Source organism: Dryobates pubescens, chromosome 17, assembly GCF_014839835.1.
Source record: "Dryobates pubescens isolate bDryPub1 chromosome 17, bDryPub1.pri, whole genome shotgun sequence".
Lineage (NCBI taxonomy): Eukaryota > Metazoa > Chordata > Aves > Piciformes > Picidae > Dryobates > Dryobates pubescens.
Window position 1 is genome coordinate 22,960,912 of NC_071628.1, and position 17,072 is coordinate 22,977,983.

Genomic DNA, 17,072 nt, shown 5'->3' on the forward strand with positions numbered 1-17,072 from the left:
TGATGGCTTTTTCTGTGTCTCCTGTCCCTGCAGGAAAACCAATTCTACAAACAATCACAAAGATAAAAACTTACGCCAGAGAAACACAAACTAGAAATGCTCATCATGTAAGTATGCCCCACCCCGCCCAGGGCCAGCCCACAGCCTGCCCTCCTCCTCCTCCTCTGGCTGCTGGGGAGGTGTCAACAGAGCTGGCTCCGGGTAGTGAGGAGCTAAAAGCTGCTGGGGGGCCAGCTCTGGAGCCTTCCTGCCAGGTGTCCCAGAGCACAGCAGGCTGCAGGTAGTTTAATGATTGAGGTCTCCATAGTCACTGCTATTGCTGAGGCAATGCCCCCGGCCCCCTCCTCAGTCACTTAGCGCCCGGAGGCTGAGGTGTGGTCGGGGACCTGCACCTCCAGGTAGATCCCAAGCAGCTGTTGCTTGCAGGCTGTGGTGGCAGGGGGTGGTGGCACTGCTGCCAGGCATTGACTGGCACCTTTTCTCCTTTCTGTTTTTTTGTAGAGCTTTAAGTTTCTGAGAGACTGATGGCAATATGACCTGCTAAATTTAAGGGTTGGAACTCTTGGTTCTAGAACTCCAGTTCTGTCTGATTATTCTTCTTCTTACTCTGATGATTTGATTTGATTTTTTTTTCCTCCTCCTTTTCAAGTGAGCAACGATATGACTGTCTAAAGCATGCCTTATTTAGCCTCTCCTGTAAGGGTGACCTAGCCAGATACATTTTACTAACGCTTCCGTGTAGAAGGTGTAAACTCTTTCGGGCTTTGATGTGCTGTGAATGTTGCTTCCTCCTTTTCTTTCGATTCGGTTTTCTTCCCCTCCCCCCGCGCTCTCTCTCTCTCTCTCTCCCTCTCTCTCTCCCTCTCCCTCCTCGATCTATTTAAACATTAGGAGTAGCGAGTCGCTGGCTTTGCCCGCATGCGCCGTTTTTTACTTGCCGTAGCTGTTAAGGTTGGCAGAGCTCCCCCAGCGCTCCGCTGCCATCTCCTGGGACTTGCGTTACAGTGCAGAGGAACTTGCAGAGCCCGAGGGGGGGGGGAGGGGAGGGGGGCCGCGTTGCTATCGGGGGTGGGGCGGGAGAACCAAACGACAGTCACCGCGTTTCATTTCGAAGCTGCTGCTGTTCAATTCCTTCCTGTGTGTCCGAAAGCTGAGAGAGCGCTGGGAACTGGCGAGGAGGCGAACAGGAACCCCGGGGAATTATCTCAAGGGCTTTACCTAACGGAGAGGGATGCTGGGGGGGGTGGGGTGTGGGTGTCCTCCAGTCAAAGACTTCCAAGAGGCTGGGATGATGGTTGGCCAGGTGGCTGGTGACGGAAGGCAAGCTGAGAACAACACAAAACGTTTTGGTTGATAAATATAAATATATATATATATATGATTGCTTTTTAAGTGACGATGACGACGACGACGATGATGATGATGATGATGATTTTCTGTTTGGTTCCTTTTTTTGTTAACTCCTGTAAATCCTCAGATCCTTTTGCACTGATGTGTTCAACATATTCTTGTACATTCAATTCAGGCAGACTTTTATAGTTTTGTTTTGTTTGGGGGGGGAGGGGGAGGGAAGGGAGGGAAGGGGGTTTTTGGTTCCTTTCGGTTTGGTTCTGTTTGGTTTCAATGATGAAATGTTAACAGCATGGTGATATTCTATGCAACTTAGTTAAAAAACAAACAAAAACCAACAAAAAAAACCAACCCCCCACAAACAAAAGAGATGTCCTCTTTTTAGTTTGACACTGTACTTTCTCATGATTTCCAACACAGACAAAAAAAACCAACAAAGAGATTGTAGAAACCAGGCCTTGTGTCACAGGGTTCTCACGTGTGTAACTGTAGCTGCATGACCTCGTGTTCTGTGTATCTGTTGAAGTGCAATGATGTATAAAAAACAAAACCAAGTGGATTCACCTGTTTTTAAAAATAAAACACTGACCAAAAAAACCCAAAAAAATCCCCCCAAACCCCAACCAACCCTCAACACCCCTCCCCCCCCCCCCCCCCGCGTCAGAGTTGGATCACCTGCGCTGCTCGGGGTTGGGGGGATAGCCCTGCGGCCCTCCCCAGGCGCCGGCTCCTCAGCCTTCTGTCAGTCTGCTCAGTTCCTTCTCCACAGCTTCCACAAAGGCTGGGAACTGCTGATCCAGGAGGCAGAGGCGAATGAAGGGCCCCAGCTCCTCTGCCTGCCACGCTGAGTGCTGGTACAGGAGGGGCAGCTCGGCCGGCTTCCTCAGCACGGACTGCAGAGGGAAGAGCCGGGGGCGTTGAGCTCCTCTTGCGGATGGAGCAATGCGCCTACGGCAGCAACCCCCCTGGGCACCAGGACAGGGGAAGGCTGACCTGGAAAGCAGCTGTGGAGGACCCAGGAGTGCTGCTGGACAACAGTGTGAGCCAGCACTATGCCTTTGTGGCCAAAGGCCTCCTGTAGGGACCTCCAGAGATCGTTGAGGTCTCCTGTAGTGCATGAGGAGTGTGGCAGCAGGTTGAGGGATGTTGTCTCCCTCTCCTCTGCCCTAGGGAGGCCACCTCTGGAGTACTGGGTCCAGTTCTGGGCTCCCCAGTTCAAGAGACAGGCAACTACTGGAGAGAGTCCAGCAGCAGCTACAAGGATGTTGAGGGGCCTGGAGCTCTCCAGTCCCACCCTGCTCCTAAAGCAGAGTCACTCGCAGCAAGCTGCCCAGCATGACAAGGGCCAGGTGTGTTTGGAATCCCTCTAGAGAGATGACTCCACAACCTCTCTGGACAGCCTCCTGCAGGCCTCCAGCACCCTCACACCAAACAAGTTTCTCTTCCTGTTCAGATGGAACCTCCTGGGTTCCAGGTTGTGCCTGCTGCCCCTTGCTCAAGAGTCTGGCCCCCTTAGCTATTGATCAGCCTTGAGAAGATCTCCTCTCAGGCTGCTCTTCTCCATGCTCAACAGCCCCAGGGCTCTCAGCTTTTCTTCCTCACAGAGCTGCCCCAGGAGCTTTGAAGCTATGGAAGCTGCTCTAGCAGGGAGCCTGTTAGTAATGCAGGTGAGAGAGGGCTGGGTGTGCTCAGCAAACACAGCCCCTCCCTGGCAGAAGGGTTGCTTTGAGATGGGCATCGTGCTCCTGTCTGCCACAGGGCCCACAGAACAGCAGCTTTTAGAAGCTGAGTTGTCTGTCATGTTGGTCTTCAGTTACAGTTCCCAGCATTGCCTCTTAAAGCAGAGGCTGGTCCTGAAAAACTGAGGTGTTAAAGGCAGACTGTGCCCTGTTGGTGCCCTCTCACTGCATTGCCCGTGGCCAGTAACTGCTGGGAGTCAGCCACCAGGGTGTGTGGAACTGGGGACTCTGCTTTGAGAGACAGGTTTGGAACAGGGAGCACAAGAGCTGCCCCTTACACCACTGGTGTGAAGAAATGTGGACCTGAGCATCCTGTGACTGTGGAAGGAAGGGTAAGAAAGACCCTGAGGAGCAACTGCAGAGGCACAGGAGTTTGGAGAGTGTTTTCTCCTCAGTCATCTAACTGCAGTGTCCCAGGTTCCCAGTGCAGGAGGTGGCCTCCAGGCCTTCCCCTGTGCTCCTCAGGGACGCTGGCAGTTGACCTTCCACTGCTGATTGGTACTTTCAGAGGTCAGCTGTGTCGTTTCTGCAGAGCCCCCGAAGTGACAAAGCCATTGGTTGGGATGTGGCCTCTAGTTTGCTAGGGGTGGGGATATTTTCTAGGCAAAGGGGGCAATGACACCATGACCTTCCTGGGCTTGCAGCTCATCTCCTAGCTGCAGGCATTACAGGAGAGCCAGCTGGTGGCTTTGTGGCTAGAGAGGATGGCAACCTGCTGTTAAGTGAGGCCACTGAGCAGGCAGTTGGCTGAGCAGGAGCTTGCTTGTTCTCCATGCCCAAGAGCTCCAGTTACAGAGCTGAGTATCAGATCCCTCTGCTTTTACCTGGGCTAGCTGTCTCACAGATCTGCTTTCTCCAAGGGCTGTGCAGGAGTCCAGTCGAGGCTCAGCTGCCTAGAAGATACCAATGCAGATGAGGGCTTGTGAACAAGCAGGGGGTGGGGCTGTGCACTCCAGTTAGAGAGGTGAAGGGAGGAGAGTGTGCTCAGCCACCTCAGGCAGTGGCAAGGCATCTTTGATGAGACCTGCATGCACATCTGCTCAAGGCTTTAAAAATGGAAGATGAGGAATAATGACCCTGCAGTCAAGCTGCAGTGTCTGAACTCAGATGACTTTTAAACTACTTGCTGGAAGTAACTGGAAAAAACTCTGTGAGTGCTCAGCAGAAGTATGCTTTCAGCTGCCCTGGTCTAAGCTGTCAGTCCTGAGTCTCACTCCTGGAGCAAGAGCATCATTACACCCACAGTCCTGCTGCTGGTGCTCAGGAGTCTTCTGCCATTAAATCTTTTCTTCACCTCCCATTCCTTGCTTGATCTTACCAGGAAATGGGCACAGCACAAAGCACGGGTAATCTACTTACATAACAGAGCTTGAACAGCAGCTGCCAGAGCTCTCAGAATCACACAATGCTAAGGGTGGAAGGGACCTCCAGAGATCATTGAGTCCAACCCCCCTGCCAAAGCAGGATCGCCTAGGGCAGGCCACACAGGAATGCATCCAGGAGGGTTTTGAAAGTCTCCATCAAAGGAGACTCCCCAACCTCTCTGGGCAGCCTGCTCCAGGGCTCCAGCACCCTCACAGTAAAGAAGTTTCCCTTCACGCTGAGGTGGAACCTCCTTGCTTCCAGTTTGTCCCCGTTGTTCCTTGTCCTGTCACTGGGCACCACTGAGAAGAGCTTTCACCTTGACATGTGCCACTCAGATACTTACAGACATTGATAGGGTCCCCCCTCAGCCTGCTCTTCAGATGAAACAGCCCTGGAACTCAGGCTTTCTCCATAGGAGAGATGGTCAAGCCCCTTCATCCCATGTGCTTCCCTGGAAATGCTGTGAGGCAAACTTGCAGGGATTTTCCCCCCCCCAGACTTACTTTACTGGACAGGGGAAACATACTGGGTAGAGTGGGACCTTCCCAGATTACATCAGTCTTGGGTCCAGTAGTTTTACCCCAGAGCCAGGAGGTTTAGGTTTTCTGGCTAAGTTACCACAGAATCATGGAACTGTCAGGGCTGGAAGGGAGCTCAGGGCTCAGCCAGCTCCAACCCCCCTGCCATGGGCAGGGACTCCTCACACCACAGCAGGTTGCTCACAGCCACCTCCAGCCTGGCTGCAAACACCTCCAGGCAGGAGGCTTCCACCACCTCCCTGGGCAGCCTGTGCCAGGCTCTCACCACCCTCCTGGGCAACAACTTCTTCCTCACAGCCCATCTCAATCTCCCCACTTCTAGTTTTGCTCCATCCCCCCCAGTCCTATCCCTCCCTAACACCCTCAAGAGTCCCTCCCCAGCTTTCTTATAGCCCCCTTCAGATAGTGGAAGGCCACAGGGTCTCCTCAGAGCCTTCTCCAAGTTGAACAGTCCCAACTCTCTCAGCCTGTCCTCAGAGGTGCTCCAGCCCTCTGCTCCTCCTCATGGCCCTGGCCCTGCTTTGATACATAATTTTAGAACTGCTAACCCTGCTCCTCTGGATCCCCAGGAGAGTTTAGACTAGACTAGACTAGACTAGACTAGAATTAACCGGGTTGGAAGAGACCTTGGAGATCATCAAGTCCAACCTATCACCCAACCCCATCTAATCAACTCAACCATGGCACCAAGCACCCCATCCAGTCTCTTCCTAAACACCTCCAGGCATGGGGACTCCACCACCTCCCTGGGCAGCACAGCCCAAGGGCCAATCTCTCTTTCTGTGAAGAACTTCTTCCTCCCCTCCAGCCTCAACCTCCCCTGGCACAGCTTGAGACTGTGTCCTCTTGTTCTGGGGCTGCTTGCCTGCCTGGCAGAAGAGCCCAAGCCCCAGCTGGCTCCAACCTCCCTGCAGGGAGTTGCAGACAGCAAGAAGGTCTCCCCTGAGCCTCCTCTTCTGCAGGCTAAGCAAGCCCAGCTCCCTCAGCCTCTCCTGCCAGGGCTGTGCTCCAGACCCCTCCCCAGCTTTGTTGCCCTTCTCTGGACACCTTCCAGCAACTCCACATCTTTCCTAAACTGAGGGGCCCAGAATTGGACACAGGACTCAAGCTGTGGCCTAAGCAGTGCTGAGCACCGGGGCACAATGACTTCCCTGCAGTTTATATGCAAGAGTTAGCCCCTCAGAAACACCATCAGGCTTTACCTTCCCTTTTAAGCTCTTCTTTGTCGTGGAGAGGGGAAACAATTCTGAGCTGTCCCTGAAATGGCTTTCAGAGGTGTCAGGTTAAGCTCAAATTGCTTGTGAACAGTTGCATGTTTACAGTTCTGGATGCTGGCAAAGAGGAGCAGGCAGCTGCAAAAAGGGGAACACAATTCCTGGCTCCTTACCTGGCTCTCAGCATTTTTCCTACCCTGTATAATTTATGTGGAAATCTGCCAGGTGGTTCCCAGCAGCCTTGGCTGAAATCCACCCTGATGAAATTGCAGATGAGCTTTTCTGGTAACCTTTCAGCTCTCATTTGCTGCCCCCTATTCTTGTCAGTTAACCTCAGCAGATCCCATCCATGTCTCCCACTAAAGAATTCCACCAACTGGGAACTGGTGAAGTCCCCTTTGGTGCTGCTTCCGTTACTGGTTAACCTTTCTGCCCTGCACCAATTGCTGCCATCGATTCCAGGCTCTCTAGCTAAGGAGAAGTTCAAACCCCAGAGCAAAGCTTTTTCCCCACCTCTAAATCTCATCCCATGTGCTTGCCAATCCTCTTCCCATGAGCATAGGAGCTCTGAGGTGGGATCCCATAAGTGCTTATAAATGATTCAAGGGGGGGTGTCAGGAGGATGGGAGCAGGCTTTGTTCAGTGGTGCCCAGGGACAGGACAAGGGGTAAAGGGCACAAAGCTGAGCATATGAAGTTCCATCTAAACATGAGGAGGAACGTTTTTAAGGGTAATGGAACACTGGAGCAGGCTGCCCAGAGAGGTGGCCTCCACCTCTGGAGACATTCAAAACCCACTCGGAAGTGTTCCTGTGTGACCTTCTTTAGGTCAACCTGCCTTGGCAAGGGGGTTGGACTGAATGATTCCCAGAGGTCCCTTCCAACCCCCTACCATTCTGTGGTTCTGTGTATATTAATTAGTGACCTTTTGGAGGCCCAAACTAAGGTGTCTGGTTGCTCTGAAATGTTGCAGTAAGCTTGAGGAGCAAGAACCACTTCCTGGAGCATTGTTCTTGAGGCGTGCTAAGGAAAAGGGAAGATGACAGCTCCAGCAGCTGACTTCTGACTCGCTCTGGCTGTGCTCACTAATGAGGTTTCCTTGCAATAAACTGTGTTTTGGGTTTCCTGCATCCTAGTTGCAACACTAAAGCCTGGCATTTACAGGCCTCACAGCTGGTTCTTCCTCTGTTGTCCTGTCTGCGAGTTTCTGCTGACTTTATGTAGTGCTGCTGCGTTTTGGTCGGTGTCCCTCTCTTGGTTTGCACCATTACCCACCTGGCTGAGACTGGGGTGGAGCTGCTGGCCTGGTCCTTCTGTCACCTGAACTGGTAGGTACTCTGCAAGCTTCTGAACACAACTGCAGCAGAACTCCCGCATCTGCTCCTTGGCTGCGCCCCCAAACTGCACCCGGAACATGCGGCACTCGCTCTGCTCGGAACCCAGAGGGGAAGCCAGTCAGTCCTCACAGACCTCCTGAGGCTGGAGTAGACCTCTGAGTTCCTCAAGCCCAGCCTATGACCCAACACCACCAGACCGACTAGACCACTGCACTGAGTGCCACATCCAGTCTTTCCTTAAACACCTCCTGGGAGGGTGACTCCACCACCTCCCTGGGCAGTCCATGCCAGTGTCCGATTGCCCTTTCCATCAGCAAGTGCTTCCCAACAGCCAACCTAACCCTCCCCTGCTGCAGCTTCAGGCCATGTCCTCTCATCACAAGCTGCCTGGCAGAAGAGCTCAACCTCCATCTTACTACAACTTCCCTTCAGGTAGTTGAAGAGTGTGTAAGGTCCCCTGAGTCTCCTCCAGGCTAAACTCCCCCAGCTCCTGATCAGCCTTGCCAACCAGTCCCCTCCCCGGTCTCGTTGCTCTCCTCTGGACCTGCTCCAGCTCCTCAATATCTCCCAGACACCCAGCACCAGAACAAGAGGACACAGTCTCAAGCTGTGCCAGGGCAGGTTTAGGCTGCAGGTAAGGAGAAAGTTCTTGCCAGCAAGAGGAATTTGCCATTGGGATGTGCTGCCCAGGGAGGTGGTGGAGTCACCGTCCCTAGAGGTGTTTGAGGGGATTGGAGGTGGCCCTTGGAGCCATGGCTTAGTTATAGTTAAGTCATAGTGTGGGGTGATAGGTTGGAGTTGGTGATCTCTGAGGTCTTTTCCAACCTTATTGATTCTATGAGCTACAGAATCACAGAATTATTGAGGCTGGCATAGAGCTCTGAGATCATCAAGTCCAGCCTATGACCTAGCAGCCTCCAGCCCCTCCAGCTGCTTTGGTTTCATGAAAGTCCTCTTGGGGAAAGTAAGCAAGGTGGGGACACATCTTTGGACGGTTGCACCAACTTAAACCCCAAGAAACAAGCTTTGCCTGCTCTTGTCTGCATTTTTCCCAGCAGCTAAGCCTAAAGACTCTTGAGTCCCAGTTTGAAAACTGGTTAGAAACACCCCAAACAAATGGTGAGGGAGGGAGCAGGGCCGGGTGTCAGCTGACCGGTTTGTCTAGCCAAGGGGGCACACCTTGCCATGAGAACAGCTTTTACAGGTGTAGCAGGGGAATGAAGTCCTTCTTGGTGCTGCTAGCAATATGCTATGAGGATCTGCAAACTCTGACCAGTTGTTTGTGACTGAAATGGAAAGGGCAAAGCAGGCAGAACTCTGGAATCTAAACTGAATGTCTGCTGTGAGGCTGCTGCAGGCCCAGAGCAGGCTGCCCAGAGAGGCTGTGGAGTCTTCTCCTCTGGAGGGATCCCAAACCCACCTGAACATTGTGATGCTGGGCAAGCTGCTTTAGCAGGGGAGGGGGGTTGGACTGGATGATCTCCAGAGGTGCCTTCCAACCCCCACCCTGCTGGGCTTCCGTGAAAAGGGAGGACTGAGGAGTTTGTTGTGCACAATAAGCTTGTCCTGAGCACATTCAACTCACCTAAGGCAAATGCACCTCGAGCTCCTGTTCAGAGAGTGCATTAATGGCACAGGCAGTCTGATCTTGGAATTTCAAATTCAAACCAGTTAAGGTTCTGGAAAGCAGGGGGATCTCCTTACACTGATGTAACCTGGTTGAGGCTTCATCTTTCTGAGCACTCACCATCAAACCCACTTCTGTGAGTGACTAGACAGGCTGCCAGGGAGCTGAGTGCAGGGCTCCAAGGACAGCTTTCACTTCAAAGGCTTGTGTCTGAGAGAGGAGCCAGCTTCTCCTGACAGCCTGTGTGTTTACACACATGGCATTTGAAGATGCTTGTACTGCATCAAGTGACATTTAGGCCATCCTAAGCAGGAAAGCTTGCCTTGGTACCTTTGAAAGGGGAACATGCCCAAGTGATTTGAACTGTAGTGCTCATTTTAGCAGTGCTCTCTTACATGTCTTCCAATTAACTGAGCTGTCACCTTCACTGGGTTGGCTTCACTGAAGTGAGAACTGATTTGTGGCTATGCCAGGCAGGTGAGTTCTCATTAGGAGGACAGGACAGTAACTTGCATCTTAATGTTAATTCCTTTTGGAGGCTTTCCAAGAGCATTTTTTTAGTTACCTCTACAATCTCCACATCAAGTTTTCATAGAATCATAGTATGGGTTGGGTTGGGAGGGACCTCAAAGATCATTTAGTTCCACGCCCCCTGCCGTGGGCAGGGACACCTCCCACTAGCCCAGGTTGCTTGAGGCCTCATCCAGCCTGGCCCTAACCCCTTCAGGGAAGAGGCAGCCACAACCTCCCTGAGCAACCTGTTTCAGTGTCTCACTACCCTCACTCTAAAGAATTTCTTCCTGATCTCCAGTCTGAATCTCCTCTCCTCATACTTCAATCCACTCCTTCTAGTCCTGTCACTACAAGCCCTTGTCAGAAGTCCTTTTCCAGCTCGCCTGTAGTCCCCTTCAGGCACTGGGAGGCTGCTCTAAGGTCTCCTGGAGCTTTCTCTTCTCCAGGCTGAACAGCCCCAACTCCCCCAGCCTGTCCCCAGAGAGATGCTCCAGCCCTCTGACAATCTGCAGTCTGAGTTATTTGTAGTGCCCTCTGCTTTGTCACCAGGACTGTTAAATACTTAAGCCTGCAGTTGATAAACAACAAGAGACTTTATAAACCATTTTCCATTACAGAAAGAGAGTGAGCACTGAAGTTCAGCCTCTGACAGATAGCCTCCTGAGCTTCACTGAACAAAATTTCCACTAGCACTAGAATGAGCTGCACCAGGTGTCTTCTCTACATGGCTTTTCCTTCAGGAGTATTAATACTCAGCTCAAAATGCAGTTGAGAGCTCATTCTGCCTGCTAAGAGTGTACAGTGCCCTGCTGAAAACAGATTCTCAAAGAAAGGAGTAAGTTTCACTGGAAATGCAATGTTAATGGCTTGGGGGGGGGAAGAATAGAAGAAGAATGGAAGATTGAGGTGCTGGGATGTGTCCAGAGAAGGGCAACAAAGCTGGTGAAGGGCCTGGAGAACAGGGCTGGTGAGGAACAGCTGAGGGAAGTGGGGTTCAGTCTGGAGAAGAGGTTGAGGGAAGAACTCACTGCTCTCTACAGCTCCCTGAAAGGAGGTTGCAGTGAGGTGGGGGTTGGGCTCTTTGCCTCAGTAACAAGTGACAGGGTGAGAAGAAATGACCTCAGGTTGTTCCAGGGGAGGTTTAGGCTGCACATCAGAAGATCCCTGAAAGGGATCTCAAAGCCTGGTCCAGACTGCCCAGGGAGATGGTTGAATCCCCATCCCTGGAGGTGTTTAAAAGACACAGAGGTGCTGAGGGCCACGGTTTAGCACCAGCCTTGGCAGAGTTAGAGAATGGTTGGACTCCTTGATCTTGAAGATCCTTCCCAGCCTAAACTATTCTGATTCTACAATTCTAGGACCAATCAGAAATGTTGATGTAATACCTTATTGCTGTCTACCACTACCTGAAGGGAGGTTGGAGCCAGGGGGGGGTTGGGCTCTTCTCCCAGGCAGGCAACAGCACCAGAACAAGAGGACACAGTCTCAAGCTGCAGCAGGGGAGGTTCAGGCTGGATGTTAGGAAGAAGTTCTTCACAGAAAGAGAGATTGGGCACTGGAATGTCTGCCCAGGGAGGTGGTGGAGTCCTCATCCCTGGAGGTGTTTAGGAAGAGCCTGGGTGAGGCCCTTGGTGCCATGGTTTAGTTGACCAGATGGTGTTGGGTGAGAGGTTGGACTCAATGATCTTGAAGGTCTTTTCCAAGCTGTTTAATTCTATTCTATTCTACTTAATTGCCCTGAGTGCTGAGATGGACTTTACAAACCTAGCTGCCCTTCCTCTGTTTCAATGGCTTCTCTTTGCCTCCCTCCACTGAGGTCTAGCAGAGTTGAGATGTGAGCCACCCTTACGTGGTGTGTCTGCCCTCGAAACCACTCTGTATTAAGAACTTCAGGAGGTTAGCATGGCAGCTGTATACACTCACAGCACTGAAGGAATCACTTCAGCTACAATGTAGGATATAAAGCAGAGAAACAGGATGATGGCACCACTGCAGTGCCAGGAAACCCAGTTAAAGTCACATGAATTGCTGGTAAGGAAACACTGAGATGCACCAAATTCATTTCAGCCTCTTTTCTCAGCTGTCCCTCAGAGCTGTGTTCCAGCCTCCAAGTGATTGTTGTGTTCATTTTGGGGTTCTGGTGAGATGCAGCAGAATCTCTTGATGCTGTGCTGGGGAGTTTGTTCTAGCAGCTGTGAACTGATGATCTGCTGATTTGTTAGCACTAATGACTGCAACAGCTCCATAGTCTTCTTCAGTGTTCTTTAACAATGGGGAGACCTCATTGCTCTCTACAGCTCCCTGAAAGGAGGCTGCAGTGAGGTGGGGTTGGTCACTTCTCACTAGTATCAGGTGCTGGAACAAGAGGAACTGGCCTGAAATTCACACACAGCATCACACACAGAAGTAACCAGGTTGGAAAAGACCTTCCAGATCATCCAGTCCAAGCTGTCAGCCAGCACCATCTGATCAGCTCAACCATGGCACCAAGGGCCTCACCCAGGCTCCTCCTAAACACCTCCAGGCATGGGGACTCCACCACCTCCCTGGGCAGCACAGCCCAAGGGCCAGTCTCTCTTTCTGTGAAGAACTTCTTCCTAACATCCAGCCTCAACCTCCCCTGGCACAGCTGGAAACTGTGTCCTCTTGTTCTGGGGCTGCTTGCCTGCCTGGCAGAAGAGACCAAGCTTGTGCCAGGGGAGGGTTAGGTTGGAGATAGGAAGAATTTCTTTGCTGCAAGAGTGGTCAGGAATTGGAAGAGGCTGCCCAGGGAAGTGGTGGAGTCCCCATCCCTGGAGGTGTTCAAGAAAGGTGTGGCCATGGCACTTGGGGACATGGTTTGATGGCCATGGTGCACTCAATGAACCTGGGAGGTCTTTTCCACCTGAAACAATTCCAAGGTTCTATGAAAATCTGATTAAAAACCAGCACAAAAGGTGTTTGGGTTTCAGGCAAACATAACCCACGAACTGAACAGAATCCCAGCACGGTAGGGGTTGGAAGGGACCCCTGGGGATGGAAACCAGTTGAAGATAATCCTTTATGCAGCTCCTGGTACTACCATTAGACCAGGCTGATGTGGAAACAAAGATTAGTCCTTCCATGTGAAGACTGTTGTTATCTTGCAATTAGTGAGGCATTCTCTCCCCTGCAAACTAGACTGTTTGGTTTGTGAACATCCTGAAGCAAACATTCCTGAGTCTTTCAGACAAGAAATCAGACAACAGATCAAAATCAAGGGGAATGTGTCCACTTGTCAGCTCTTGTGGCTGTTGCTGGGTTCTGCAATTACACTAAGCCAGTCTGTAGCAGAGTTCCTGTCAGGGGAGAAGGTCAGAGTGCCTGAGATGTTTTTATGCCTTAATTCTTCTGCAAACAGGACCAAGAGTTGAAACTGGGCTCTGGCAGCTACTGAGCAAGAGGCTTATCACCATTTCCCAGAATTCCTGTTTCTGAGTGAAGAGATGAATCCTCTTGTCAAGTAGAGATAAACTAGAGACAGCTGCTGCTGCTGAAACAACGAAGCCCAGGAGCCATCAGGGGAGAAGTGGGAGCTCCTCTCATTTCAGACAGGCTTTGTTTCTGGAAAGCCTGGTGAGTGCTCAGTGGAGAGGAGCAAGAAACTTCTGGGAGTGCCCCTCAGAACCCAGACCACTTGAGAGTTACAGACAGGCTGCTAACAAGCAAGCAAGTGCTGTTTAATTATTTACAGGCTAATCGACCGCTCTCCAGGAGATCTGAGGGGAAGCCCAGAAGCCTTTCATTGCCCTGAGCACCGAATGCCTGAATCACCAGCCTGCTGCTGCTGCTAGGGGCCATGGCAGGGCTGAGGAATGGTCTGTTTAGATACTTTGTTTGCCAAAGTGAAGCATGACTCAGAGGTAGCATGTTTCTCTACCTGTAAGAGCATCACTTCATCTTTTTAATTGTTTGCCATGGCAGGTGGATTCTGAAATAAATAAGGGTCTAGTGTTTTTGTAGCTAACTCTCAGACAGCAGCCTGAATATCTGCAGTTACAAAACATACTGAGATGATCTACTGGTCCTTCCCTTTCCTTGTTCCTTCCAGATCCACTGTGTCTTCTAAAACAGATTGAGAGAGGTGATTCTGCCACTCTGCTCTGGCAGGACCCCACCTGGAGTACTGCATCCTGCTCTGAGGCCCTTAACACAAGAAGGAGATGGACCTGATAGAGAGGGTTCAGAGGAGGGGCATAAAAACAATCAGAGGGCTGGAGGACCTAGAGGCTGAGAGAGTTGTGATTGTCCAGCTGGAGAAGAGAAGGCTCCAGGAGACCTCAGAGCAGCTTCCCAGTACCTGAAGGGGCCTACAAGAAAGCTGGGGAGGGACTTTTGACAAGGGCTTGTAGTGCCAGGATGAGGGACAATGGCTTTGAGCTGGAAGAGGCAAGATTTAGACTGGAGATGAAGAAGAAATTCTTTACTGTGAGGGTGGTGGCACACTGGAACAGATTGCCCAGGCGGGTGGTGGAGGCCCCATCCCTGGAGACATTCATGGTCAGGCTTGCTGGGGCTCTGAGCAACTTCTAATGGCATAGGTCACTCCTAACAGCAGGGGATTTGGATGAGATGACCTTGAAAGGTCCCTTCCAACCCAATGCATTCTAGGATTCTTGTTTAGAAAGAAAGGAAACCTTTCAATATATGCAGACAACTGACAGAACATCTCAGGGCTTCAGGTTTCATTTCTCCAGCATGAAGAAATCTTATGCAGAACTGTGAGAGCCACCAGAAATATGAAAAGCAAGGCAGCCTACCTTGGCCTGTGCCCGGAACAGCAGGCACTCTGCTCGCCTCACTATCTGCAGCCACTTGTGGGAATCGATTAGTGAAAAGCCTTCCTGAAACAAAGCAGAGCACAAACCACTCCAACAGCAGACATGCAACACTCCAAAGCACACACAGGGGGGGAGGTAACTGAATCCCTGATGGAGGCCAGTCCTCTGCACCCTTCAGCTTGGGCATCGAACAGCTGCCAGTGTGTGGGTTTAGCTGCACCAGGAATCAAAGCCGAGTCTGCAGCGCCAGCGCCAAGCTCAAGGCACGGTCTCATTTCCATCCGTATTTTATATCTGTGCCTGTGATGAAGGTCTCCGTGAAAAGCAGCACAAAGCAGCTGCAGCAGGGAGCTTCACGTTCTTCTGCATCCCCTGAAGTTGCCCGAGAGGGCAGCAGAGGGCAGGCGAACCTGAAGGATGCGCCGGCAGTTGGTTTCTCTCCGGCCCAGGGAGGCCTTCGCTCCAGCTGGAGCTCAGGTAAACAAGCAGCAGCTCGGATAACTCGATAAAGATGTTTTTGTACTCGGGCTGCATTAGCTGTCAGTCTCCTCAAGCCACCCAGGCTGCTCAGCATTCTGTAACAACACTCCAGGAAGCTGAAAACATTGTGTAAAAATTGCAGGGCAATGGGCTGTGTCTCCCAAGACAGCTTCCCCAGCCTGCCACAGAGCCTTTAGTTAGCACAGGCGTGGGGGTGGAGCAAACAAACCGACCCATCTGAGGGCAGGGAGGAAAACTGCCTGCCTGCCTCATCTGAACTGATCGTTCTTGCAATGATGGTGGCTTTTTGCATAGACTGCTTCCCAGAGGCATCCTAAGGCTCAAGAACCACATCATGTCCCACCTTGGGCCACCAGCAGTGTGGTTTTGCCAGAGCTATCATCCATCTGACACCACTCCAGGGTCTCCTCATATGGAGGTGGACTGAGGTTATGTCTATTGCCCCTCATCCTATCACTGAAAAGAATCAGGGTCAGAAGGGAGCTCAAGGCTCAGCCAGCTCCAACCCCCTGCCATGGGCAGGGACACCTCACACTGCAGCAGGTTGCTCACAGCCACCTCCAGCCTGGCTGCAAACACCTCCAGGCAGGAGGCTTCCACCACCTCCCTGGGCAACCTGTGCCAGGCTCTCACCACCCTCCTGGGGAACAACTTCTTCCTCACAGCCAATCTCAATCTCCCCACTTCTGGTTTTGCTCCATCCCCCCCAGTCCTATCCCTCCCTGACACCCTCAAGAGTCCCTCCCCAGCTTTCTTGGAGCCCCCTTCAGATCCTGGAAGGCCACAAGAAGGTCTCTGAGCCTTCTCCTCCCAGACACAAGGTGAGAAATGCTGCCTTTGAATCTCTGCCTGCAGCCAGAGCCCTCCCTGGTCCATGCAGGGTGCAGGGAACACTGGTGGCCCTGTGTGGCCCCCCAGAGCCTTCTCTTCTCAAGAGCCTGGCTCCATCCTTCTGACAGCCACCCTTCAGGTATCTACAGACATCAATAAGCTCTCCTCTCATCCTTCTCCTCTCCAGACTAAAGAGCCCCAGGTCTCTCAGCCTTAACTCCAGTCCTTTAATCATATCCATACCTCCTCAAAACACAGGAGCCAGTTCAGAACTGCTCACTCTGGACAAGCAGCCAAGCCCCAAAATGCTGTTAAGAGCAGCAATTCCAGTATCTCATGCTTTCCCTAAGCCACTTGAACTTGTGGCTGCTTGTGCTTACTCTCTTCATTTCAAATAGTGACTGGTTTTAATGCACACCAACTGGGTTTATTTAAAGACAGCTGTTCCCATATAAAGTCTATTTTTACAGTGTTTTTCCTTTTCACTGTGAGATGTAGCCTGACCAAATGCTGTCCCCCTAAAATCATAACTGTTTTCAAAGAAATCATAAAAGGCAGCCAATGTTTAACTTTCCTACCAACTCTTGTGCTGATGTTCCCCAGACTCTCATCCTTTCTGTATGTCCTGCCTCTGAGGTCAGGCAAGCTGGAAAAACCCAACATTTGGAATGTGTATTTATGGCCTCTTGATTAGTCAGCTCCAACCCCCAAATGTGATTAACTGAAATTCAATTTACTTCAGGTTTAATTAACTGAAGAACAAAGCAGGAAGTATTTCCTCTCCTCTTGCACCTTTGGTGGGCTGTCTGTTGCCAAGCAGATACAAGTAACTAAGAAGAGCTAAAGCAAACAGAAAAACAGAATCAGAGAGTCATTTGGGCTGGAAAAGATCATTGAGATCACCCAACGCTGCCAGGTCACCACTAAAATACCTCCCTCAGCACCACAGCCCCTCCAGGGATGGAACTCCAACCAGGCCACTTCTTCCTTGGGAGAAGAGCCTGACCCCCACCTGGATCCAGATCTCCTGTCAGGGAGCTGTAGAAAGCAAAAGCAGCTTTCCAGCCACTCTTTCCTGAGCCTGGAGTGTTCATGGAGTTGTTGTAACCCCAGGACCTAGCACTTGGCTTTGTTGAACCTTATCCCACTGAGCTTGGCCCATCAATCTGGCCGGGCTCTGAGGAGCCCTGAATGCAGGAAAGGCTCCAAGGACGTGGCACCCCCATCCCATTCCTCCTCTCCCACCCTGCTGCCACCT

At 51.6% G+C, this 17,072-nt stretch overlaps 2 protein-coding genes across 3 annotated transcripts in view; one reads left to right on the forward strand and one right to left on the reverse strand.

The window, feature by feature from the left end:
* The window catches only part of NPTN (neuroplastin), an 84,767-nt gene extending 83,734 nt beyond the window's left edge, over positions 1-1,033 (forward strand). For both annotated transcript variants that reach the window (XM_054168838.1, XM_054168839.1), the window contains exons 8-9: positions 34-107; positions 502-1,033. In XM_054168838.1, the coding sequence (XP_054024813.1) occupies positions 34-94 (61 nt within the window). In that variant the 3' untranslated portion in view covers positions 95-107; positions 502-1,033. The remainder of the gene's footprint in view (positions 1-33; positions 108-501) is intronic.
* Positions 1,034-2,081: 1,048 nt separating this feature from the next.
* REC114 (REC114 meiotic recombination protein) overlaps positions 2,082-17,072 on the reverse strand; it is a 29,532-nt gene continuing 14,541 nt past the window's right edge. The window contains exons 3-6 of the mRNA XM_054168797.1: positions 14,462-14,545; positions 7,440-7,634; positions 3,914-3,982; positions 2,082-2,243 (exon numbers count right to left, since the gene is read on the reverse strand). Coding sequence (XP_054024772.1) covers positions 2,082-2,243; positions 3,914-3,982; positions 7,440-7,634; positions 14,462-14,545 — 510 coding nt within the window. The remainder of the gene's footprint in view (positions 2,244-3,913; positions 3,983-7,439; positions 7,635-14,461; positions 14,546-17,072) is intronic.